Genomic DNA, 27,190 nt, shown 5'->3' with positions numbered 1-27,190 from the left:
TGATATTAGCTTCAAGCTAATTCTGGCACAGTAATGTAAATGGTAAATGGTTTAATGTCATACATGGTCTTTAACAAAGAGATTACACACCTAAATAAACTAAATTATAAACAAAAGAGATGGAAACATGGATAATATCCACAGTTTCCATCTCTTCAACTTTACTGGACTGAAAAAATGATTTATGGTAATATTTCTGTGACTTTTGGCAACTATTTAGGTTTTTGATAATGTGGAGATTTAACTGGCAGTATTGGAAGAAGAATTGATCTTTTACTTCAGTAAAAGTAAATACCCCACTATGAAAATACTCCATTACAAGTAAAAGTCCTGCGCTCATAATTTTACTTAAGTAAAAGTACAAAAGTATTAGTTGAAATTGTACTTAAAGTATCAAAGTAAAACGAAACGGAAATACTCAAGTGAAGTCCCGCTCTTGATGATGCAGTTTGTAATAAAGTGTTCCTGCTTCACATTAAAACATTTCAACTGGACAAACTGGAAAGCTTTTATTGTGAAGCAGTCACAGGAAACACAAAGTATTTGTCTGTGCACACAACTAACCTACTTGTCTGCATCTAAAACTGGAAACAAATAAGCTGTAACATTGACAGTTCATAGTAAATTGTATATTAGTTACTTACGATTGATTTCCATTGCATAAACTGTCCGTCAACGGTCGAAGGTAAAAGAGACAATAATATAACAAATAATCAACAGAGGAGAAACAGCAACATGAACATTCAGTGAAGAAGACTTCAGGTTAGAAACACTGAGGAACATTTTCAAGAAAATAATGAAGTAAAAAAAGTGTGAAGATTAACGTGTAAAAATATTCAACTTTATGGGGCAAAGTACAGTATGGAAATGTTTTATTTTGATCTATAACTTCTAAATATTTTTCAGGAAAATAACTCATTTGGTACTTATTATAGGTCAAATTAATTGGACTAATTGTACAGCAGGTCAGCGGAACATGAATATTGTCAAAATATATGAATACAGTTTCCAGTAAATTAATGAATACATATTACTTTGTAAATGGAGCAACCAATCTATTTTTATTATTCATAATTATAGTTAAGTATAGAGTTCTTAATTAGAAATGATTATATATGAAGGCAGAGGGTGAGGACAGCAGGTGAGGTAGGAGGGTGAGGTGGAGGACAGAGGGTGAGGACAGCAGGTGAGGGCAGAGGGTGAGGGCAGGAGGTGAGGGCAGTGGGTGAGGACGTGAGGACAGACAGTGAGTACAGACAGTGAGGACAGCAGGTGAGGGCAGAGGCTGAAGACAGCAGGTGAGGTAGGAGGGTGAGGTGGAGGACAGAGGGTGAGGACAGCAGGTGAGGGCAGAGGCTGAAGACAGCAGGTGAGGTAGGAGGCCAAGGGTGAGGACAGCAGGTTCAATTCAATTCAATTTTATTTATATAACGCCAATTCATCAAGTTATCTCATTGCACTTTTCCTATAGAGCAGGTCTAGACCAGGTCTATACACTTTATAATATTATTAACAGAGACAAATCCCAATGTGGAAAGGGCAGAGGCTGAGTGTGGAGTGTAAGGGCGGAGGGTGAGGGGAAGGATAAAGGGTAAGGACAGCAGTTGAGGGCAGAGGGTAAAGACAGTAGGTGAGGACACAGAGTGAGGGGAGGACGGATGGTGAGAATGGACAGTTAGGGCTAAGCGTGAGGGCAGAGGGTGAGGACAGCAGGTAAGGGTAGAGGCCGAGGGGGAGGACAGATGGTGAGAGTGGAGGGTGAGGGTGGAGCACAAGGGCAGAGGGTGAAGACAGCAAGTGAGGGCAGCAACTGAAGGCGGAGGGTGAGGGCAAAGCGTGAGGACAGTAGGTGAGGGCAGAGTGAGGGGAGGACATCATGTGAGGGCAGAGGCTGAGGGCGGAGGGTGAGGACAGCAGGTGAGGGCATAGGCTGAGCAGGAGGACACATGGTGAGGGCAGATGTGAGGGCAGAGGCTAAGGCTGGATGGGGAGGACAGAGGGTGAGGACAGCAGGTGATGGCAGAGGCCGAATGGGAGGACAGATGGTAGGGCAGAGGGTGAGGGCAGAGGGTGACGACAGACAGTGAGGACAGCAGATGAGGGTGGAGGGTGAGGGTGAAAGGTGAGGGGGAGGACAGAGGGTGATGACAGGAGGTGAGGGCAGAGACTGAGGGTAGAAGGTGAAAGCAGAGGGTGAGGGTGGAGGGGGAGGGGGAGGACAGCAGGTGAGGGCACAGGCTGAGGACAGAGGGTAAGGACAGCAGGTGAGGACAGAGGGGGAGGACTAACAGGCGGCTGACTGGATGTCTTACTATGAACTCTAGTCTTACGGTCTATGGAGTCTGCAAACACCTCTCCGTAGATCATCCAGTACGGCATGTAGAAGATGTTTCGAGCCAGGCGCCATGTTGGCTCCTCGTCCGGGTGGAGGATGGCCTGCCGAGCTACACCAAAACTCATCAACACCACCAGCATGATGACCACAAAGTACAGCATGTCGATCATCTGGAGAACAATCGGACCAGAGATGATTATTATAAACATACTGTGTGTTCATTCATGGACATCTTAGTAAATTTATTATCATCAGCAGTGTTGGGAGTAACGCTGTAATTCCACTACTTTTGGTGGTAAATAGATATGTAACTAATTACTTTTTCAAATCAAATAACGCAATTACAATTACTGAAATTTAAATGGGCTTGTTACTCGTTACTCTTGTCCTACCAGAAAATAGTGGACAACTGCAGAGAACAACAGACAAACACAGCCTGTTCGCCGGTTTGTGATCTAACGTCACCTGACCTTACAGTGGATCATACAGTCTAATATAAACTGAAGAAACGTGGGTTCATCAACTACAGTAGCAACGCTCAGTTAACATTAACATACATCCAGCTTCGTGTGTCTTCTTCTACTAAATCCTACTGTCTAACCAAGTGTAGCTTAAAGGTAGGAACACTAGTCGTTGCTGTCCTCTGGTGGTTGGGATTATTAACAACTCCTATTAGTAATAATGGATACAATGATAGATATAATTTGACAGTTGCCACTAAAATAATATAGCTATGTGAACATTAATAAGAGAATTGAAGCAGACAAAGTAATGCAAAAGTTACTTTCCCTAGTAACTAATTACCTTTATATACAGTAGTTGGTAAAGTAATTTAATCACTTTTGAGAAAAGTAACTAGTAACAGTAACACATTTCAGTAACATGTCCAACACTGATCATCAGTGATATTTATGAAACTTAAAAAGTTTGTTCTTTTTTCGACAAAGTTTAAAATGTTTCAGAGAAAACTTATAGAATTAAAATAAAAGACACTTTGATCAGAGACAATAAATAGCACAATGTCCAAACTGAACAAACTGAAGAAACAAAATTTAAAAAATTAAAATGAGATTTTCAGTCAGTTTAATTTTCTTTTAATCAGAATAAACGTGAAATTTGCTTTCTGGAAATATTTTATTGAATTAAAGAGAAGTGCATTTTAAATATCATCATTGGTGGAGCGAACATACCTGTGGGTCTCGGTTTTGCTTCTGCTTAAAAACTTTCTTTTATTAGTTCTATTCTATTAGTTGGCCAGCATGCTTTTTAAAAAAAATTTCTATTTATTCTTAATTATTTATTATGTTGTGTTTCTACATGTATTTACCTTTATACCCATTTAAGTTTCCTCCTGTTTGTCTTTGTAATGCAATGCAAGACCACGTAGAATTTTTTTTTTATATATAGTTGAATGGTAATTGTAGTGTTAATATTAATAAATTAGTAATAATAGGAATGACAGCTATAGGAAGAATAATGTCAGCATCAGTAACAGAGCCAATAACAACAACTGTAGTAGCAGTTGTCGAGCAGGAACACAGGCAGCAGGTGGCCCACAACCACAGATCCAGACTCTGCAGCTCTGGAGGCAGAAATACCTGCTGAAAGTGACAGAAGGAGAGAGGAGAAATTTATTCAGTTATTCAGAATAAATTTGCAGACAATTTTAGGTGTGAAATGAATAAATCAGAATAAATACAGCATAAAGGCAATTTTTGAATTTTAAGTTGGAGTAAAGGAAGAAATAGTTTCTGTGCAAGGAGAATTTTTTGTAAGATATGTACATCATGTAACTTACCTGCACTTGAGGACTCCGATGCATCACTCAACAGTGACCTAGTGATGGTGTGGATGGTGTTATGCCACTGTTCTTGCTCAGTCCTCAGCCAAGCCAGTAGCCAAGTTACGACCGGCTTAGCTTAAGACCAGGCTTAAGCTCCATTAGTGCAACAACATATAATTTCTGGATAAGCATATAAAAATGAAAAATGATCGCAGAGATAGCTTACAAACGGAAGTATATAGAATAAAAACTATTGACTTAATTCATTCATTTATTATTATCATTATTTTTAAATGTTTAAGTATTTCTTTTCTAAGAGTGGCAGTCAGAGAGGACAGGAAGTGTTTCAGTATAACTCTTCCTCTGTGTGTGTGTGTGTGTGTGTGGGACAATAAAGCTTTAAATATTTTAATTGTTTTTATTTTGCCTTGCTTCGTAACATCTTGTTAGCCCAACTGTAAATACACATGTCCCTGACGAATACAGTTAAACTGAACTGTATCTGTGATGTCATCACGTGAGGTCATACCATTTTTCCGATCATCATGACGTAAGGTCCCAGGTACTTGTTGACTCCGAAGATGTCGAGGACTCGGATGTACCAGAAGATGATGTCGACGCAGTAGATGACACGTCCGTAGCCCATGTAGGGCTCATTCTGCAGCCGCAGCAGCAAACCCAGCAGGAAGACAGAGATGGCCGCCAGGTCGGTGATGTTCCAGTAATCCTCCAACCACACGTTGATCTTCTGCTTCAGTTTCCCCGGCTCTGACATCAGGATCTGACAACAGCAGGGTTACACGACAATAATTACATGTGTTCACCTAATGACTGTGGTGTATTGATAGTAATATATCAATAACATTATCATTCCTGTTAATAACACAGATGACCGGCCCTCAGCGCCCAGTTTAAAGTATTTTTACCATGTTTTTGTGTTTTACAGCAGCTTTTTACACTGAAACTACCAGAAATGTTTCCAGGTGAGAAGTCACAGCGTATGAAGAATACTGACGGTCATTTTCTCGTGAATGTGAAGGTATCACCCTGATATCACCCTGCAAGCATTGTGCAAATATGAAACTAATATTACCTCATTATTACTCCCTTTATTACCTCCATATTACCATCAAAGTATAACTACATTAATAATAATAATAACTTTATTTGTATAGCATATTTCATGCAAAGATGTTGCCCAAAGTGCTTCACAAGACATATCATATCAATAATAAATAACAAAGATAGATATACAATAGAAAGAAGAAGGAAAAAAAGCAAACATAAACAGTTGAAATGATACCAGCAACGTCAACCCAAATTAAAAGCCAAGTTCAAAATATAGGTCTTTATTTAAAAAAATTAGAGGGGCGCCCCAGTAGCTCACCTGGTAGAGCGAACGCCCTTACAGCAGTGGCCAGGGTTTGAATCCAACCCACAGCCCTTTGCTGCATTTCATCCCCCCTTTCTCTCTCCCACATTTCCTGTTTCTCGTCAGCTGTTCCTATCAAATAAAGGCAAAAGGCCCAAAAATAAAAAATAAAAAAATACCAAGGGAGTTTGTCCTGAGATCCAGGGGGAGGGAATTTAAAATTTTAGGGAGACCAGTAAAAAGAGAGTTGCAGTGGTATAAGCGACTAGTAATAAAAGCATGTATCAGCATTTCAGCATCGAGTTAAAAATGGTCTAATTTTGGCATTGTTCCTCAGATTGAAAAAAAATGTTTTTGTGACCTTGTTAAAATGGCTAAAACCACTTGATTTGCTTAGACAGGCTAGCAAGCAGTGACTCAGGTCTCTACCTTTCTGCTTTTGGACCAACGAGTAGAAATTCTGTTTTCTGCTCAGTTCTTTTTAGAAAACTTTTACTCATCCAGATGTTAATGTCAGTGAGACAGGTAGAAAGAGCATTTAAGCAACGTGGTTGTCTGGCGAAACAGCGATGTAAAATTGTGTATCAAAAGTGTAATAGTGACATTTGACATAATAGTGATTATTTATGTTGCCTAGAGGGAGCATGTATAAAGAAAAGAGAATAGGACCCAGGATGCTTCCCTGAGGAACGCCGTATGCGAATTCAAGTGTCTTTGACACAAAGTCGCCTAAACTAACAAAGAATTTACTTTCGCACAGGTATGAGCGAAACTAGTCAAGCACTGTGGCAGAGAGACCCACCCATTTCTCAAGTCGATTGGTTAAAATGCCGTGATCGATCGTATCAAATACAACGCTCAAATCTAACAAAAAGACGACTGCTACATTGTTTGAGTCGGTTGAAATTCTTAGGTCTTAGGCCCTAACCATTACCTCCAGTAAAATATATTACTCTATTATTGAGAACATGTTAACCCTGATATAACCTAATTACTGTAATCAGATAATTAGCATTAGTACCATGTAATGTTATTACTGAGATTATTAGCCATCTATTTTATTACCCTATCAGAGAAATTATTCCCCAGTATTACCACTAATCTCATTGTTATGACCAAGATATTACTGTGGTATTACCTTTGCATTTGCGTTTTTACCTCTGCAGTTGCTGCATTACAGGGCTCTACAGTTCGTGTAAATCACCCACATTTGCCCCTAAGAATAAATATGTGTGAACCGGAAAAACTAATTTATAAGCACAACTTTTCATAAAGTCGATGCACTCCTCAATGTTACCTTTCATGAACCGACCAATCATAGCCTGGATGGGGGCGGGACATTAAAAAAAAGGTTGACGTGCTCCAGTAAGCTTTTGAAATGCTGAACTCATTGTTATGCATGAATGGTTATGATTATTGACAGGTTATTACTTAGCATAAAAAAATTAGAGACTAACCACCAATGTGAGCAATTTTTCTTGCACAAGGATTTAATAAGGGAACAAAACCTACAAAAATGATAAATGTTGGTTGCGTATTTCTTAAACTGCTGTATTGTCCAACTGGAATTAATATTATACTAGTGGTAGGCTATATAGCATACTATTATACAAAATTATTATGAATATAGTAACATTATATAATTAATATAATACTGACATTATACTATTATATTAACATTATACTTGTTATTTAATGTTATAATATTATACTAATACACTCATTTACACTAGTTACTCATCCAGGTGAATACTGCCTCTGCAGTGGACAGTTGTAGATTTAGCCAAAGTCTGGATACCATTGTACCAATATGTGCTCCTTCTAGCCAGCCTCCTCCTAAGATCTGTTTTACTAAATTATTGTTATAAATATTGTTCAGTAATCTTGTTTATATAAAGTGTGGCATGGGTTGTACAGGTGGTGCTGGTGTCATGTATCCATTCCTGGTTAAAAAAACTACAAGTTTCACATTCCACAAGCCTCAATGTGTCAATCATAGTAGAGTTTTCTGTGATGAATGTTTTCACTCATCACTGTGATGAGTGATCAGTGTCTTAAAAAGCTGTGGCAATGTTTGAAAAGCTGTTTTAAATATGTCAAATAAAAAAATAAATAATCTGTTTCAATGTTTTATAAAGCTTTATCAATATTCTAAGGCCCGTGCCTAGTGTCTAGATACTAGGGTCTTCCACTTCCATAGTCCTCCACTGGTTTTCACATCATAATTGCACACAAAGAGAAGAAGCACACACACACATAAGCATGCACAGTATAAATATGTATGTAATAAACAGTTTGTTAATAAACTTTTTTCACTGTGCTCCTAAATTTGTTTGTGTGCTCCTAATTTTTTTCTTTTAGGAGCATATGTACTCCTTGGGAAAAAAGCATAGAGCCCTGTATTACCTCTGCAGTTGCTGCGTTTTTACCTCAGCAGTGTTGGGATTTACAATGGTTAAAGGGGCACCAAATTGTGTAGGTGCAATCGATTAATTATGGCTATCAGAATTATCAAAGATAATCATAAATAATAACTTTAATTAATAATGTCCTCGGGGGCACCACCCTTAAACAAGGAAAAGGATAGCCAAATTTATTGATTCCGTCTCATAAAATACACTACTACACTACACAAACTACCAATTTGTAACTGAATTAATTAATAATGAAATAACCAAAATGTAACTATAACCAAAATTACAATTATTGTTAGTAGGTTGGAGGATTTGGGCTGCACTGCTTAGAGTTCATTTGTGTGTACACTTGCCAAGGAAACATCAGTTTGTCACGGTCAGCCATGTTTTTAGTTTACATTTGACGTTGTGCTCCTGGAACACTTGGAGGTTGGAAATTTCAACTGGGAAATTCTGACCTCCGACATTGACTGGAATGCCTTTTTTGTCACCTTTGAACAGAGCCAGGCTTGCTATTTTGCTGTTGTTGCTGTTTTTGTTATCAGACTGATGGAGCTACTGGTCATTCAACTAGTTTGTCATTTAAACTAATTATACACAAGCATTTATTAAAAGATAACCAAAGCAAAAACACACAATATGAAGTCTAATTCTAAATGCACTAAGCTACAGAACAAAGGGTGTGTGTGTGTGTGTGTGTGTGTGTGTCCAAAATGGCTGCTTGGGTCCAAGATAGCTTCAAACAAAAGAAATCTAACTCAAAATTCAGTTAAATTTAATTTTTTATTCCAATTCATAACAGAAGTTATCTCATTGCACTTTTCCTAAAGAGCAGGTCTAGACTGTACTCTTTATAATATTATTTACAGAGACCCAACAAATCCCAATGTCTGTGTGAACATCACTAAGATCAACTTACAACAGTCAAAACATATCACAACAATAAAAGTCAAACTCACATTCACAAAAGTAACATTGTCCTGTGCTTAGCCGTGTACTCTGCTATGCTATGTTATACCCAGTTATATGTCCAGTGGTTATGTTACCAGTCCATAAAGGAAGAAGTTGCTTTGACGTTGCTGTGATCATCTGGCGGTTCTGTTTAGCCAGGCAGGGAAGAATGTTGTTTCCGACTGAAGGAAAGTCCGTCTGTGCAGATGAAAGAACCAGTTGCTCTGTCTGTTATTCTCCTCAAAGTAATTTCTTAAAGTTAGCTGGCAGACTTTGTGTAGTAGCCTTTGGCGCTAACTAAGTATTGTTGCAGAAATCGTATGCAGGCCCTTGCGTCACTGCTGTAAGGGAGAGAGTTCAGTTGTTCTGTGTGTCTGTTCCAGGCAGGATATACTGAGAGGGCAGCTGCTGCTGAGCAGCAGTGCTGTAGATGAAGCCAGGAGGAAAAGAGAGTGAGAGGGAGAAAGCAGCAGCTGTCTGCTGCTTTAGAAGAGTTTCTGGGGAAGAGAGGGAAACATTGGTTGCTGACCCTTTTATTGACCTGGTGACATCACGGGTCACAGGTCAGACTGACCAATGGTAGCTGGAAGCTGGGTCCATGGGGGGAGAGTTGTGGGAGACTGAGTTAAATGGCTCTTCTTTGTTTACAGAACAAAAGAGAATGCAGTCTTCTAATAAAAGTTCATTTAAAGTTCCACAAATGAATGAAATCAAATGGTGGAGTGCCAGTGTTTCCAACAGCAGTTACTGCACTATTTCCTCTGCTGTTGCTGCAGTATTACCTCTGCAGTTGCTGTATTTTTACCTCTGTAGTTACTGTTATTACCTCAGTATTACCCTGTCGTTCCCAAGCTGTTACCTCCTTATTACCTTGTCATTACAGAGCCGGAATGTGAAGTGCTACAGGATACATAAGTAATAACTAATGGATTTATTAATGGTTAATTTATTAAGGCTTTACAATAATCAGTTATAACAACTTTTGGGTTGCCAAATTGTGAAAAATCTGTTTTAATTTGGTAATAATGAAATAATAAATATTGTTAATGCATCCTTACTTTTTAATAATCCATATAGTCGGCAGTTCTAAATGTAGAAGTTGTTTAAAAATTGGCTTTTGGTCCAGAAGGTCAAACAGGTCTTCCTGATGAATGAAAGAGCTACGATGAACAACCTGGCAACCCAGAAGTGTTTATTAATGGTCTATAACTGATCTATAAAGCATTAATAAATAAAGCATTATGTACCAGTATCATTCCTATGTTATGCTTTCCTTACATGTTATTTTATCTTTGCTTATTCACTAACTACTATTGGGATTTACAATGTTTCATGGGGGGGCAGGCAGTTGTGTAGGTGCGATTAATTAATAATGAAATATCAGAATGATCAAAGATAATCATAAATAACTTTAATTAATAAAGTCCTCGGGGGCACCGCTCTTCTTAAGGAAGAGAAATGATCAAGTTTCTTATGGTGGAGTCATGAACTTTGGCATGACCTTAAAATGGCAGTTCATGCTCGAAAACCCTCCAATGTGGCTGAATCACAACAATTCTGCAAAGATGAGTGGGCCAAAACTCCTCCACAGCGCTGTAAAAGACTCATTGCAAGTTATCGCAAACGCTTGATCGCAGTTGTTGCTGCTAAGGGTGGAGCAACCAGTTATTAGGTTTAGGGGGCAATCACTTTTTCACACAGGGCCATGCAGGTTTGGATTTTGTTTTCCCTTAATAATAACAACCTTCATTTAACGTAGAAAAGGTTTCAGTCGTAGTCATCTGGACACTGTTTTCAGAATCAAGACGTTTCGGCTCCCATCCGGAAGTCATTCTCAATTGTGAAAAAATTGGACGGGAACTGGAAATTTAAACTACTCTGAGTTACATAAGCCCTGCCCTCAGGAAGGAATCTGCCTGAGTATCTGTTAATAGCTAGTTTCACCTGAAACTGACCTAATAGTTTCAAGATGGCCCAGTAATCAGTAATCAGGCCTATTGTTCTCTGGCTGCATCTACTTCATCACTGCTAAGTGCCTGATTAGCATGTAATAGGCGTGACCAAGGTGATAATACACTCTGATAGACTTTGGGCAGATTAAATCTCAGACCACCATTTCTGTTCAAAGAGGGTTCTCTTTCTTCACAAAAATGGCTTCCTTGACGCCCGTTCAAACCAACTCTTCTCTCTACTAAGAATCTTCACCTCGCTGTCTTCAAATGTGTGGTTTGTAGCTTTTAAATGCAAATGCACGGCGCTCTGTAATCCTGAGTTAGCGTGTTGTCTGTGCTGATAAAGTCTTCTGTGAAGTGGCTGTTTGGTTTCGCCTATGTACCGTTCTTTGCAGTTTTCCTCACTGCACTGAATGGAGTAGACAACATTGCTCTGTTTCTGTGTGGGTAACCTGTCCTTAGGGTGAACGAGTTTCTGTCTTAAAGTGTTGCCTGGTTTAAAGAAGACAGGAACATCGTGCTGTCTAAAGATCCTTTGTAGTTTTTCAGACAGTCCAGACACATAAGGAATGGAGACACCGTTCCTTCTTGGTTCAGTTACACTTTTGTCCTGTTTTTTGGCTCTTTTAACTTTGTTGATAGCCCAAGTAGGATAACCACAGGCTGAGAGTGCATTCTGGACATTTTTTTTCACAATTGAGAATGACTTCCGGATGGGAGCCGAAACGTCTTGATTCTGAAAACAGTGTCCAGATGACTACGACTGAAACCTTTTCTACGATAGAACACTCCTGGACGAATGAGGGACTACACCGTCTAACCTTCATTTAAAAACTGCATTTTGTGTTTACTTGTGTTATCTTTGACTAATATTTCAATTTGTTTGATGATCTGAAACATTTAAATGTGACAAACGTGCAAAAAAATAGGAAATCAGGAAAGGGGCAAACACTTTTTCACACCACTGTATGTGTGTGGTGTGTTTAGGATAAAGGTGCCAAGTTAAAAGGAGTTAGTTAGCATGCAAAGACTCTGTCTGTGTGGAGCATAACATAAACTAACATCAACTTAGCATGTGGCTACCAAATTAACCTGATAAACACGTCACAACAACAAAACCTCAGAAAAACACATCAGTAACGTCACATGTACAAAGTTAAACAGTCCTTTACTTAGCTATATACACTATTACTCTGTGCTATGCCCAGTTGTTACGTTAACCGTCCATGGGAGGGAAAGAGTGGTGGCTTTGGTGCTGCTGTTAGCTGGTGGTCAGTTTGTTGTAGACGAGCCAAACTGGGAAGAATTGTGGTTCCGCTGTGGAAGCGTCTTTTGCTGTGCAGTGTCCGCTTGTAGAGATCGGAGGAAGCCAGTCGCTCCATCTGTAGTTGTCCTTATAGAGTTAACCGCTCAGCATTAACTTGCTTCGTGCTCCTGTTAGCATGTGAAGTTAGCTGGCAGGCTTTGTGCAATAGCCGTTGGTGCTAAACTTCGGTTCTGCTGCGTGTTTCTGCTCCGAGCAGTGTGTGGCATTATTTATTGATGGATCTGCACATGTTTTGTGACTGTTTTGTGCATATTTATAATATTGTTTATATTATAAGATCTGTTGTTTCATTCTCTTTTCAGGGTGTTCAGGGAAAATAGATCAACAAAACAAATCAGAAATAAATAAATTGAATAGAAAGTGACACCAACAGACTCAAAACAGGCTAATGGATGCTCTGACTCTGTCTACACAGGAAGTGTTTCAGGTGTATTTGTCATTACTCATTTCTGTTTTAAATCAGTTCAGGCGTCTTTACAGGCTGAGTGAGGGCTCATATTTAGTTATTATTATTATTGATTAACATTAACACACATCTTTACAGAGAGCTGAAGCTGCCTGCGTGAACTTAGCCAACAGTTAAGGGTTGTTTACAATAATAAGGTTCAACAGGTGAAACACTTTGACTGAAAGGTAACAGCCCTTTGCGGATCAGAACCTGAAAGTGTCTCACCTGATGTGTGACAACAGTAAAAGTGTAAAAACACAGTTTTTTGGTTCAGTGACTTGAGGTGTGTTTCTGTGTTTACCTGTCGGACTTTCTCCAGTCCCAGAGTGATGATATAAGAGATGACGATCCACTCCTGCAGAGATGGCCATCGCTCCATCTTCACCAGGATGATGTAGTTATACAACATCAGGTACACCAGGTAGGAGATCTGACACACACACACACACACACACACACACACATTTAACTTCACATTCAGGTCACATGGTACAGCACTGTGTCCGTTTTTATTATTATTAAATGATTATTATTATCATCATCATTATTTTCATGATCATTATTATTATTATCATTAATAAATCAGAGTAGTTTCATCAAGCTTTGAGTGTTAAACCATCTTAAACTTCTATCTGTTAAAGAGACTATAGAACAATATGCAGTTGATGTCTTGTATTAAAACTTGCCGTGTTGAACCAGAACTTGGTGAAGGGAGCATTGTAGAACTCATAGATCTTCCTCCCGATGGGAGTCCTCCTCCGGTGTTTCTTCTGCTCTTCTTCTTCGTCTCCTTTCTTTGAAGTAGTGTCCACGTTAGAGACGCCGTCCTGAAAAAAACTCTTAATCACTCGGACTGCTTTAAACTACTCTCTCTAATGAAGCTGCTCTGCTTGTTTGGTACCTTGCTGGATTTGTTGTCGTCGTCTTTAGTTTTGCTGTTGTCGTTCTCTTTGGACGAATGATACGAGGCTTCGTCTCCCAGACGAAACTCCAGGAGGAGAATCGCAGGAGGGAAAATGATCCCTAAAATCACCTGGAGACAGAACGAGGACAGAATCATTGATTGTTCATTATCACATCTCAGCAGCCAGCTGTTTGTTTCTTTCATTTTTTCCTTTAGCTCTAATCAGCTGATGAAATAATTACTTTTATTTTACTCGTCTATGAATCTTTTACCTACTCATTAGTCATAGTTTTCCTTTATATAGATATACTATATACGACATGTTCCTATTCACTTTACAGTATTTCATAGTACTATCAGTCTGTTGTGACCTTGTCCCCACCAGGTATCAATATGTGATCGGTATCTGATCACAGGTCTTTACATTCACACCTACCATTAATAAGATTTCTCCTTTTGTGATTCTGCACTGAACTGTGATCACATATATGTAAAAGAGTTGGGGGCTGGAGGACTCGTCACAAACATGTGACTCAGAGCAAAGGACGAGATGAGATGGATGGCCATCATTCATTTTTAAATCAAGTTTTTATGAGGGAACACTTAACACCCTGTTATAGCTTGAACACCTTCACATATTAAAAATATACGTGATACACTTGCTGAGATCTGACCACAGATCAGTCAGACCTCCTCCAGATGTGGTATGACTGATCCGATCTTATTCTGTTGTATTTACACTTGCTCCAGGTGACATATCCAGATCCAGATCACCTGTTAACACCAGGTGGAGGTGGTCAGCACTCGTCACCTGAACATTTGTAGTGTTTCACTGTTTTTGTATGTTATATATTTAAATCTCTGAGTGGTTCATGTTTTCAGAGCGTCTTTCAGGTCCTGAAGGTTCCAGTCCAGATCCTGCACAGACCTGAGACCTGACAGAGTCCCTCAGTGCTGTGTTGTTGGTACCTTGAGGCTGTTGCTCTTGCCCATCCTCAGACAGCCCATCCACATGTCCGTCAGCAGCATCTGGCTGCAGGTGTGTGCGATGAAGTCTCTATGTTTGGCAGCAACCGCCAGCTTCAGACAGGTGGAGTTACTCCAGTTCTTCAGTTCATACGTCAGCAGCTTCATGGCTACCTGCTCGTCATGTTTGTACGACTGATCCAGCAGCTCGTAGGCCAGCTGACCAAACTCCCTGCACAGAAAACACACTCAGTCTACAGACTGCAGATTTCCCCGTGTGACACGTTCAGTCTAAACACACCACTAGTGGAATACAGTTTGTCCTGAGATGTCGTTACCTAAATCAAAGGGTTAATTCGGGTCACTGCCTCTCTCGACTGCTTTAATCCTCGTACAGTGAAAGTATAAAACTGAGCTGATGATACTACAGTTAGTACCAGATGAATCAGCACATAGGAGGGAGGTGTCTGATCATGTGATCATAACCTTCAGGAGAGGTGAGGGGGAGAAACAGCTCACAGCACTATAATCTCTAGAAACCTTTAGTGGGAAAGCAACGTTGTCTCATCAGAGATAATATGATCCCAGACTCCATTGAGAAAAACATTTTAAAACATTTTACCTCACAGATCATCGTAAAACACACTTCATTCAAACTGGACAGAAACAAAATAAAACCATCTTTTGTTAGACTTTCCACTGCTCCAACAATCACCAACTCTGATAAATCCTTAATTTACCAAAATATTCTGGCTCTGCGCCTCAGCCGGCAGCCCCGAAAGGGGGGGTTTCATTTTAATATGTTGCAGGCTCATTTATTGAGCCGTAACACGCTATATTAATGTTGGGCTTGATTTTGAAGCTGCGGTTGCTTATTTGTCTCACGAGAGTTGGCAACACTGGTGGGTGCCCTCTCCGGTGGCCTGAGAAAAGAAACAGCCGTCATATCGCTGTCCTCACAGCAACAGTTTCCCAGGGAGGGACTCACATGCACTACGGTGCACTACGGTGCACTAGCGTGCACGCGGCCGGTAGAAGTAACGTGCCACCAGTGAGTTTTCCACGAGTTGTGTGAAGTCTGCTAACTTTCTCTCACAGTTTGGTTTGATAGTCTGACTGCAGCTGAAACAAATGCATCAGAGAAAATCAAATGTAGTTTATTTTTTATATTTATGGTATTAATTATTTTATTTATGTTATTAATAATATTATTTACAGACTGTCATGTTGTGTCAGTGTGTTGTAATGGAACTAAAGTTAACTGACTTTCATTTGAATCTGAAAATATTAGGGTTTTTGAAACTGCATGTGTTGTTTTGAGTGATTGGCTCAGTAATCAGCTGATCACATGACAGCAACAGGAAGAAAACAGGATGTGGTTCTAGTTTACAGCAGCAACTGTCCTCAGATCAGCTGAGCTTCACAAGTCTTAGCTGCTCACCAAGCCGGTTCTTTTTACATTCAAGTTTTCTTTTCTTTTTGATATTCAGATGTGATTAAATAGAACAGAGTCCAGTCTGGACCTGCTACAGATCTGATGTGGGCTCTCTGGTCTGAACAAGATCTGGACTCACTTGGAGTTGTTCTCCAGGTCCTGATAGATGTCGTCCACCAGCTCGCTCTGGGACGACTCATGGGCCATGGCCTTATATAGTTTACAGGCCACCAGAGCTTTGGCCATAGCCTCCTCCCCCCGCTGCCACAGGAATAGTGCCATCTTCTGGCGCTTCATCAGCACGGCCCACACCATCAGCTCATGGAAGGGATACTGAAACCTGCTGACCTCGGGGTCGTCCACATCAATGTCCACCTCCTCCTCTTTCTTCTTGTTCTTCTTTCCTTTACCCTTTGGACGGGGCTCGTCATCCTGCAGGATGTATGAGTCCACATGTCAGACACTAAATCCACCATCAACTCAAAAATGTTTAAAATCAAAAGTAACAAACCTCCATTCCAAGAAGTTTCAGAGCTTTAGGCTGTAAAAGAAAATATAACAAGTTTATTATTCCAGAAACATACTGATATTAAAGCCACATGTCGTTTTTACTCGTTATATTTTAAGGAGCAGGACAGAACGCCAATTAAAAAAGAAACTTCACACTAAATCCACTTTGTGTTGAGTTAATAAATGACATGTACACTAACTGATCCAGGTCTCATTTTATAGTTTTTATTGCAACAGAAGTTATTTTACTTTTTCAAGAGGCAATCCAGTAACTCTGCTACTCTCAGTTGTCTGGGAGTTTGTCTCACGTTACGTCACAGATGTGTCACACATTTTTTGAGGACAGAATTACTGGATTTTCTCTGGAAAAAAGAAAATAACTCTACACACTATAAACAATAAACACTATAAAATGGGACGAGGCTCAATAGATAGTCCTTTTTTCCTTTCCTTGTATGTGAAAACCGACTTGGCAATAAACCTGATTTCTAGTGTAATAAAGAGACTGTACGTGTCATTTATTATCTCAAGTGGATTTAGTGTGACATTTCTCTCAGACGTTAGTTTGATCTCTGCCTCCGTGCTGCCATCTAGTGGATCATCTCTGTCCTGTAAAACATGTTTTTATAGATATAGTTATATTCATGTTGTGGAAACTAAGTGAATGAAGTATAGCAGAAAATGTAGAATGTGGATTAAAATCAATGAACAACATGTTGCTGCAGTGTAGACTCTGTTTATGATATTTAATGGAGGTTTGCGCACTCGTTTGAGGCCGTACAGATTGTTGTAAAGCGCCCTGAAGCTCTTCCTGGTGTATTTGCAGCGGTAAGCTCCACCCATCAGGAACTCCAGCACCAGGCCGATATCGATCAACGTGATCTGGTAATCTGGAGGAAGATTCCCCTGAAACACAAATCATTGTTTTATACATCGTTTATTGATCAGTTCTTACTTTTTCTATTATCTGTTGATTTTCTTCTCTCACTGTGAGTTCATTTTGTCCAACAACCACATCCAGTTTCCCTTCTGCAGACAAAACTAACATATTAAAACACTTTATTACAAATTTGTACTAAATTACAAAGAGTATTTATTTAATTATCAAGTACAATATTATTGTTAATTTATAACATGACAGGGAAAATGGGTAAATTCGAGTAACATTGTTAATATTGAAATGAAATTAGTTATAAAATAATAATGAACTCCTATTACTGGACTACACGCCATTAGGCATAACTCCTACTCTGGATGTCTATCTGATAGTGCTCTAGTTAAATTTAAGGAAGCGATCCCATCTGCATTTAATTCAATGTTATGTCTCTATTTAACAGAGGACTCCTTTGCAAATCGGAGCCCCTCCCAAATTGACCATCTTGTTGATATCGCTGCAGGCTCACTGCGAACGACACTCGATTCTATCGCTCCTCTAAAAAAGAAGATAATAAAACAAAGCTCCATGGTATAACCCCCAAACCCGCAAATTAAAGCAAACATCAAGAGAACTTAAAAGGAAATAAGCTTCTTTAATGATAAAATTTTAATTATTAGAGACAAAATTCATTACGTCCTGCCTTCAACTGGTACCGATTTATCTTCAAACACAGGAACCTGAGAAACAGCTGTAAAACCTGATATATGTTTTGACTGCTCTGCTCCTATCGACCTTCTTCAACGATTGATTCATCTAAGCCATCAACCTGTCTCTTAGACCCCATTCCAACAAGACTGCTTAAAGACGTTTTACCCTTAGTTAGCACCTCTTTACTGGATATGATCAATCTGTCTTTACTAACAGGCTATGTACCACAGTCCTTTAAAGTAGCTGTAATAAAACCGCTTCTTAAAAAGCCCACTCTTGATCCAGGGGTTTCAGCCAACTATAGACCTATATCTAACCTTCCCTTTCTCTCTAAGATCCTTGAGGAAGCAGTCGCCAATCAGTTGTGTGACTTTCTAAATAACAATAGTTTATTTGAGGATTTTCAGTCAGGGTTTAGAGTGCATCATAGCACAGAGACAGCACTGGTGAAAATAAAATGTATTTTCACCCATTTAACAATTAGATATTTAAATCTGATTACACAAATGTGTTTACCATCCCCTTCAACTCCCCAACTCTCAATTCAGTGTTTACAACTTCCAATCCTTTGAAAAACACTTATATTTCCTAAAAACTACAATTCCCTAGAGGCCCGCCATGTAGGCCAGCACCACGGCTGTAGTTAGTTTTCAAAGTAGTGTTGTAAATACAATCGTAAAAAGATATTTCCACTGAATATGTCAAATATCTAGTACAGCCAAACTAGTAATTACACTTTATCTAAATAATCTATTTTAAGATTTTTAAGAAGATATTTATGATATTTTTGCCAGCCCATACTTTACAGCTTCTGCATGACATCATCAACTGATGCCGAAAGCAGCCAATGGGAAGAGAAAAAAGGTTTTCCCCTGGATCAGGGAGCATTTCATGCCTAAAACGCCTATGTAAAAATCTATGTGGCACACTATGTCTGGCTGATTATGACTGTGAGTTCATTGTCCAATAAGTACTTTATTAAGTCATTTAAACGTTTTCCACCAGACTTGAGTTGGATTCCTCTTGCAATGGTGGCTAAGGATCATGGAGAATGTAACCTAGCCTTCCACTATCCAAAAATGTGAGTTAGCAATTGTAAAAAAACTGGAAATCAACATCTTTCTTTGATGACAGACATTCAGTTGTACTGGAGGACTTTGGACTCATGACCTCAGTATATAAACTCCTGGCTCCATCTGTTTAAAAACACAATACTCACCTTTTTCACGTCTCTGACCACAAAGTGCAGTGTGTTGGCCGGACCCAACTTCTATAAACAAAACAGGAAACAAACAGGAAAAAAAAACACAAAAAACTCTCTGTTTTTCATGCCTCAGTCATACAAATCCTGGAAAACCATGGAATTTGAAAATGGGGTTTTCCAGGCCTGGACAAGTTGTTTTGAAAAAGTCATGGAAAACATTTTTAATAGAGCTATTGTTCCATTGTCATTAAATTGTAGTATGCAAGGTGTACTGTATACTAGGACTGGGTGACATGGTTGAGAACAATATCACAACATTAATAACAATATTTATATATATCACGCTATGACACATGCATGCAAAGCCATGTTATACATTACAACAAACTTCTCTTCTGTAGTTTAGTTTAGTATACTCATTAATTTGGACTGCAGAAGTTTCTAAAATGAAAACATGATATGATCATATCATCACAATTCACTTCCACTGATAATCAATAAAAGATATTGAATAATGAACCAGTCCTACTTGCATAAAATATAGTTAGGAATTATTGTGGTTAATTTATAATATGTACTTTTCATGTCGCAGGATGTTGGTCATGAAAATTAGTTTAAAGTCAAACAGTGTGAAGTCTGATTACAGACACATCTGTTTGTTCTAACTGGTCTTGTTTCACTTCACAACAGAAGATTCAGAGTGTGAACATTATAAAACAGCTGGTCGCACACAAACGGCAGCTGAGAGCTTCACTTTCATCTGACAATAATGTGACTCACACGAGCACCACATGCTGTTTTAAGAGCAGATAAAGATTAGAGAAGGCAGTGATATAACACAAGATGAAGTGGATCACTGATGGATGCTAAGCTGCAGATAAACATGAGAATATAGAGGTTAAAGCAGAAAGCTTTTGTTTCATAACTCATCTTCAGAACGAGAAGAGAAACATTTGAAGAGCTCAAAACTCCAGAAACACTGTTGGTATAGTTTAAACCACGCCACCCTCTGTTACCAAACTAAATAAATAACATTCATGTAACATAAAAATTAAGACCATTATTAAGTGAAATCTATTCTCAGTCACTCAGAATAAAGTCAGTTTTAGGCTCTCTTGTTGTGCAGATAAATATTTAAACCTGAAAGAACTGATTTTTGGCTGTTTGGGAGCAACGGAAACAAGCTGTGTACGCAACTAAAACTGCAAAGCAATAAAATGGAAATGGACAAGTCTTGTCCCTTGGCTACTCCCTGAAGGATGCTTTTTTAATAAGGGTAGAATATACAGTATTTAATCTAAAAGTACTAGAATCATCCCATAAACTAACTACAAAGCTTTTTGCAGAATGTAACCCCCCCCCAGGTTACTGGTAGATAACTGGGCTTTGAAATAATTTCTCCTCTACAGGTGATATATTAGTTCTCGGTGCAGACACTGAGGAGTGTACTCACCGTGTTGTACAGCTCCTCCAGACGAGGAATAGTCAGGAAGTGATGGATGTTGACGCCGTTCTCGATCAGCAGCTTGACAAAGTCCACCCTGTCCAACACCAGAGCATCCATCATGGCCTGTTCCAGAGAGTTCACCTGTCGCAACATCAACATCATCATCATCATCGTCATCAGTACCTCCCAACAGTCACCTGACTAACCTGCAATAATTACTGAACACCACAAGGATATTTCTTCTACCCAAAGTTACTCATTATTATTCGGAAAACAGTGTGAGAATGAACTAAAGAAAGCTGTTAAATCAGAACAAGCTGTAAAGAGTTCGGTCAAGAGCTGCTCTGTAGGAAAAGTGCAATGAGGTAACTTCTGTTATGAACTGGTGTGTCTGTCTGTCTGTCCACCTGTCTGTCCACCTGTCTGTCTGTCTGTCTGGCGGTCTGGGTATTTATTATTCTACCTCAGGATAGTTAAAAGCCGCTGTGGATGTTGTATTCTGCTGTTAAAGTGGCTAAAGTGGTTATTTCATTTCTGCAAGCTAATATTGCTTGTTGCATCCGCCGTGGTGTCCGTAGCTCTTTTTATTTGTTGTTGGTCATCTGTGTTTAACTGTTTGAGTTTTATATAGTCCTGATTACTGGGCCATCATGGAAACAAAGAAGGTCAGTTTCAGGTGAAACTAGGCAGGTAAACAGCACTCAGGTAGACTCCTTCCTGAGGGCGGGGCTTAAGCAACACAGAGTAGCTCACATTTCTGAGTTCTCAGACCATTTTCACAATTGAGAATGACTTCCGGATGGGAGCCGAAACATCTTGATTCTGAAAACAGTGTCCAGATGACTACGACTGAAACCTTTTCTACGATATTTGAGTTTTGTCATCATCATCATCATCATCATCATCATCATCATCAGTACCTCCCAACAGTCACCTGACTAACCTGCAATAATTACTGAACACCACAAGGATATTTCTTCAACTGAAGAGTGAGAGTGAGAGAAGAAAAGTATAGTATGTATTCAATCATTTTGATGCTTTGAAGGCAAAGCTATTGCATTTCCAATGAATATTAGGTTAGAAAATACAACATTTGCCGGATTTAACGTGACTTCATAAATCACGCCCAGCTCCGGTCTTCTATCCAAATACAGATGCTGCGGCTGTGTTTCATTAGTGTTTCCGCTTCCCCTCAGCCCTTGGTGTCACGTAACAGCAGACGATTGAGGGGAAGTGGAAACACTAATGAAACGCAGCCAGATACAGAGACAGATCATTTTGTTGGTTGAACAGATACAGATAATGTTGTCTCTGTACACTTTCTTAAAGCTGGAGGGTCTTTTACATTCGAGCTGAACGAGTTCACACAGTGCTGATTAACCCTGTCACTGCCAGGTGAATCTCTCTATATTCGCAGTATACAGAGTTTCTAAATCTGGTGTCTGTGGCGATGTTCCCACGCTGGTGCACCGGTAATGATGTGTTTTACGCCAACCAGCAGTGATTGGTTAGCCGGAGCGGAAGCAGGAAGCAACCCAGAGCCATGTAGAAAGCGCCGCGATCCGCCATCACCGTAAAAAACTCCAGGTCCACTGGAGAGAACGTTTATTATTGATCATTGTTTACTGTTTACTGTTTATTATGATTGTATAGTTTGTGTTAATATGCTTTGGCAATGTTGTGTTGTATGCAGTCGCGCCAGTAAAGCCACTTGAATTGAAACTAAACAGAGTTGATGCAACTCTCTCTCTACACGGCTCTGGAGCGACCGCAGCGACGCAGTGGCCTGCAGCAGCTGGGAGGAAAACCTAAGAAGCTCCAAGAAAAGTGTCTGATGCTCCAGATAAAACAGAAACTCAGAGGAAGGATTACTGTCAAAACAAGAAAGCGATCGACGGCGAGGACAAACACGGATAACCACTAGCTTTAGCTTTTCCATGCTAGAGAGCTGCGAGATGGGCTGAGGACAGACAGACGTCACGTGACTGCTCTCGGACAGGCTGGTAAAATATTTGGAGAAGGCTGTGCAGCTTTTACATTTACTCTACCTAATAATGGATTACTGTCTTGGACCTGTGGAAACGTCTCTGTATTTCTGTAACTATTTCTGAACACGAGCCTGGAGCTCACTGCAGGTAAACATCATCAGCAGGCGGAGACAGTGTTTGTGCAATTACTCCCACTGCCAGAAGGGGGAGACAAATGTTCAGCACTGCAGCTTTAAGTAAATCTCTATCAACAACGCAGGCTAGCAGCTAAAATAGTTTTATTAAGGTCAGCTTATAGTTCAGTGTAGCCAATCAAACTGCCTGTGTCTAGCTCATAGCTCATTTGAATAGTTTTGTATCTAACTGTTTAACCAGCAGGTATGTTTAGCAGCAAAAAAAGTTTGATTAACTTTTATAGCTGAAATCTTTGTTATTTTTATTCCAAATCGATTTTATCCTTTTGTTTGTTTAGTTGTTCTAACTTGAATTTAAAAACCTAACCAGGGACGTCCTATAAACATTACATCTGATCCATCTTGTTTATCAGTATTGTCCCTATTAAATAAACTAAATAAATAACATATCAGCTTAGCAGTTTCAAACAAACTATTTAGCTAACAGCGTAGTTTAGCAGCTCTAATAGTTAGGTTAAAGCTAATGGTATAAGTTTAGCCATTAAAAGAGTCCGATTGAGACAGCTAATGGTTCAACTCCATAACAGTGTTTAGCTAACGGCTGAGTTTAGCAGCTAAATGACTTTGGTTAGCTAATGGTTCAGTTGAACAGTTAAAACTATGTGTTCCAGGTTAGCTAACATGCTATTTGACAACTGACACCATAAATAAATAACAGTCATGTTGTATATATTCTTTATTTTCTTAGAATAATTTTTTAATATTCTTTAATATCTTATTGTCAATTTTATATATTTATGATTCTTGACCTGCACTACTTGCTTTATCTTTCTTTATATTTCTACTATGTTTACTGGTTTGCACCAAAGTACCAAAGCTAATTACTTGTATGTGTGAATCTACTTGGTAATAAATCTGCTCCGAAAGAAGCTTCGCTTGCAAGAAAGAGCTCCTGCCAGCCTCATTAACCTTCTGCATTTGTTGTTCATTTGTTGGTACGTGCCTTTTTCAGTTTAGTAGCTAAAAATAATTTAATTTGGGTTGTTAGCTTCAGTGTTTCTACTAATGATGACTAAAATGTATGTGGTGGTATACATAGTCGAGTAGGTAACAAGCAAGTACTGTTCTCCTGTGTGTGATTCAGCTGTTAGTGACTTCAGTGAAATCAGCTCTAAAATAAATTACACTGTGATTTTTGTGTACAAATAGGTATGTAAGTACTTGTGTTTTTCTACGATGAAAGTTGATCCTATTGGTGATTAATATGGCTCATAATGTCTGTTTTATTCCAGTATCTCCAGTCTGTTACCCAGTTAAGCAGCTCCAGTTTCCTCGGGTCGGTCTCCTCAGGTGGTTCAGGTTTGGTTTTGCCTCCTTTTCCTTTCTTCCCCTTGACTTTCCCTTTCCCTCCTCCGCCTCCTCCTGCCGCTGCTCGCTGGGCCGCCGGACTTTTAGGCCGGTCGGTGTGTGAAGTGCTCACAGGCTGCAGAAACACAGTGGCAGAAATATACACACTAATGGTTGTAGTACATTTAACTTTAATGGTCCGTGCACACAGAGAGCTGAAAGACTGTTTGTGGAGAGAAAGACTTTGTAGGCTCGTCTCATTTTCTTTCTTGACTTCTTGTTTCCTTCACTTTTATCCGTTTTCTTCCTCCTCTGTTCTTCCAACTTCAGATGTCAGGAGGAGATGTAAGAAGAAGACTGACTTCTAAAAAGCATTTAAAACACAAATTCCCACGCAGCAACCAGGTAATCACCTCACCAACCCGTCACTAAGACTCTGGACCCATGCAGGACGCATGGATGAACACTGCTGTGTCACTTTAGATAATATCATCAGTGTGGGCTCCTGACGATTACAGCATGATGCTTTTTATGGTTCGCTTCAGAAAAATATAAGCATTTGGTTAACAGTTCAGTCTGGTGTTATCTATGTTTTCCTTCTTGTCATCGAATCTCGTGTTCAGACTCAAACCAGCAACATGTCCGTCCGTCCCTCAGCACCGTCTCACTTCCTGTCTGCGGCGCTCAGCTGCGAGCCCATTGGTTCCTGCTGAAGACGTAAATCTTTAAAAACACAGATCTGTAGTTTCCTGTTTAAAAAGGCTCAGTAGTTTCCTCAAACAGCTGCTCGCTGTAGTTTCTATCAGACCAACAGGAGGAAACAGAGCATCTGTTGGGGACTATTTCCAGCGGCGGATGAATCCACATGTGGTGCTGTAGTGTTTGTGCAGTAGGACGGTGTGTGTGGGGCTGACACAGACAATACTTCATGGGATTTGTTTACAATAAGAAAATACAGAATATACTTTAAGGTTCAGGAAAGATGGTGGACTTTATGGTTAAATATCATATTAAATATGATCAACAATGACTTGAAATACGAGACATGTTGAACCAAAACCACCATCTTTCCTGACCCCTGAAAATCCATCCATCCATCCATCCATCTTCTTCCGCTTATCCGGGGCCGGGTCGCGGGGGCAGCAGTCTAAGCAGGGACTCCCAGACTTCCTTCGCCCCAGACACTTCCTCCAGCTCCTCCGGGGATCCCGAGGCGTTCCCAGGCCAGCCGAGAGACATAGTCCCTCCAGCGTGTCCTGGGTCTTCCCGGGCCGCCCCCGGTGGGACATGCCCAGAACACCACCCGAGGGAGGCGTCCAGGAGGCATCCGGATCAGATGCCCTAGCCACCTCAGCTGGCTCCTCTCGACGTGGAGGAGCAGCGGCTCTACTCCGAGCTCCCCCCGTGTGACTGAGCTCCTCACCCTATCTCTAAGGGAGCGCCCAGCCACTCGGCGGAGGAAGCCCATTTCGGCCGCTTGTATCCGCGATCTTGTCCTTTCGGTCACTACCCAAAGCTCATGACCATAGGTGAGGGCAGGAGCGTAGATTGACTGTAAATCGAGAGCTTTGTCTTTCGACTCAGCTCCTTCTTTACCACAACGGTCCGATACAGCGCCCGCATCACTGCAGATGCTGCACCGATCCGCCTGTCAATCTCACGCTCCATCCGTCCCTCACTCGTGAACAAGACCCCGAGATACTTAAACTCCTCCACTTGGGGCAAGGACTCCCCACCCACGCGAAGAGAGCAAACCACCTTTTTCCGGTCAAGAACCATGGCCTCAGATTTGGAAGAGCTGATTCTCATCCCAGCTGCTTCACACTCGGCTGCAAACCGTCCCAGTGCATGCTGCAGGTCCTGGTTTGAAGAAGCCATCAGAACGACATCATCTGCAAACAGCAGAGATGAGATCCTGTGGTTCCCAAACCGGACACCCTCCGGCCCCTGACTGCGCCTAGAAATTCTGTCCATATAAATTATGAACAGAACCGGTGACAAAGGGCAGCCCTGGCGGAGTCCAACATGCACCGGGAACAGGTCTGACTTACTGCCGGCAATGCGAACACAGCTCCTGCTCCGGTTATACAGGGACCGGACAGCCCTTAGCAAAGGGCCCCGGACCCCATACTCCCAGAGCACTCCCCACAAAGCGCCCGGGGCACACGGTCGAATGCCTTCTCCAGATCCACAAAGCACATGTGGACTGATTGGGCAAACTCCCATGAACCCTCGAGCACCCGATGGAGAGTATAGAGCTGGTCCAGTGTTCCACGACCGGGACGAAAACCACTCTGCTCCTCCTGAATCCGAGGTTCGACTATCGGACGAATTCTCCTCTCCAGTACCCTGGAATAGACCTTACCGGGAGGCTGAGAAGTGTGATCCTCTGTGATTGGAACACACCCTCCGGTCCCCCTTCTTATACAGAGGGACCACCACCCCGGTCTGCCAGTCCAGAGGCACTGTCCCAGACCGCCACGCGATGTTGCAGAGACGTGTCAGCCAAGACAGTCCCACAACATCCAGAGACTTAAGATACTCAGGACGGATCTCATCCACCCCGAAGCCTTGCCACCAAGGAGCTTGCCAACAACCTCAGTGACTTCGGCCAGGGTGATGGATGAGTCCGCCTCCGGGTCCCCAGCCTCCGCTTCCTCTTCGGAAGACGTGACAGCGGGATTGAGGAGATCCTCAAAGTATTCCTTCCACCGTCCGACAACATCCCCAGTCGAGGTCAACAGCTCTCCACCCGCACCGCACAAGGTGCTGGTGAAGAACTGCTTCCCCCTCCTGAGCCGCCGGACGGTTTGCCAGAATTTCTTTGAGGCCGACCGATAGTCCTCCTCCATGGCCTCTCCGAACCTCTCCCAGTCCTGAGTTTTTGCCTCTGTGACCGCACGGGCTGCAGCACGCTTAGCCTGCCGGTACCTGTCAGCTGCCTCGGGAGTCCCACGAGCCAACAAGGCCCGATAGGACTCCTTCTTCAGCCTGACGGCATCCCTTACTTCCGGCGTCCACCACCGTGTTCGGGGATTGCCGCGCGACAGGCACCAGAAACCTTGCGACCACAGCTACGAGCCGCCGC

At 40.9% G+C, this 27,190-nt stretch overlaps 1 protein-coding gene across 5 annotated transcripts in view; it reads right to left on the bottom strand.

The window, feature by feature from the left end:
- Nucleotides 1-27,190, bottom strand: part of LOC122878167 (transient receptor potential cation channel subfamily M member 1-like) — a 59,585-nt gene that overhangs the window by 10,371 nt on the left and 22,024 nt on the right. Inside the window, exons 11-23 of one of the 5 annotated variants that reach the window (XM_044200592.1) lie at nt 24,065-24,238; nt 20,640-20,774; nt 19,202-19,252; nt 17,163-17,303; nt 16,399-16,428; nt 16,027-16,319; nt 14,456-14,684; nt 13,484-13,615; nt 13,269-13,409; nt 12,884-13,012; nt 4,648-4,899; nt 2,313-2,505; nt 645-665 (exon numbers count right to left, since the gene is read on the bottom strand). In XM_044200592.1, the coding sequence (XP_044056527.1) occupies nt 645-665; nt 2,313-2,505; nt 4,648-4,899; nt 12,884-13,012; nt 13,269-13,409; nt 13,484-13,615; nt 14,456-14,684; nt 16,027-16,319; nt 16,399-16,428; nt 17,163-17,303; nt 19,202-19,252; nt 20,640-20,774; nt 24,065-24,238 (1,921 nt within the window). Of the gene's footprint in view, nt 1-644; nt 666-2,312; nt 2,506-3,897; nt 4,299-4,647; nt 4,900-12,883; nt 13,013-13,268; nt 13,410-13,483; nt 13,616-14,455; nt 14,685-16,026; nt 16,320-16,398; nt 16,429-17,162; nt 17,304-19,201; nt 19,253-20,639; nt 20,775-24,064; nt 24,239-27,190 lie in introns of those variants that run through there. The other 4 variants (XM_044200601.1, XR_006378426.1, XM_044200610.1 and 1 more) reach the window with 4 other exon arrangements.

The sequence above is a fragment of the Siniperca chuatsi genome, linkage group LG1, assembly GCF_020085105.1.
Source record: "Siniperca chuatsi isolate FFG_IHB_CAS linkage group LG1, ASM2008510v1, whole genome shotgun sequence".
Taxonomy (NCBI): Eukaryota; Metazoa; Chordata; class Actinopteri; order Centrarchiformes; family Sinipercidae; genus Siniperca; species Siniperca chuatsi.
The sequence above is the reverse complement of the archived record's forward strand: the minus strand, read 5'-3'. Positions and strand labels throughout refer to the sequence as shown.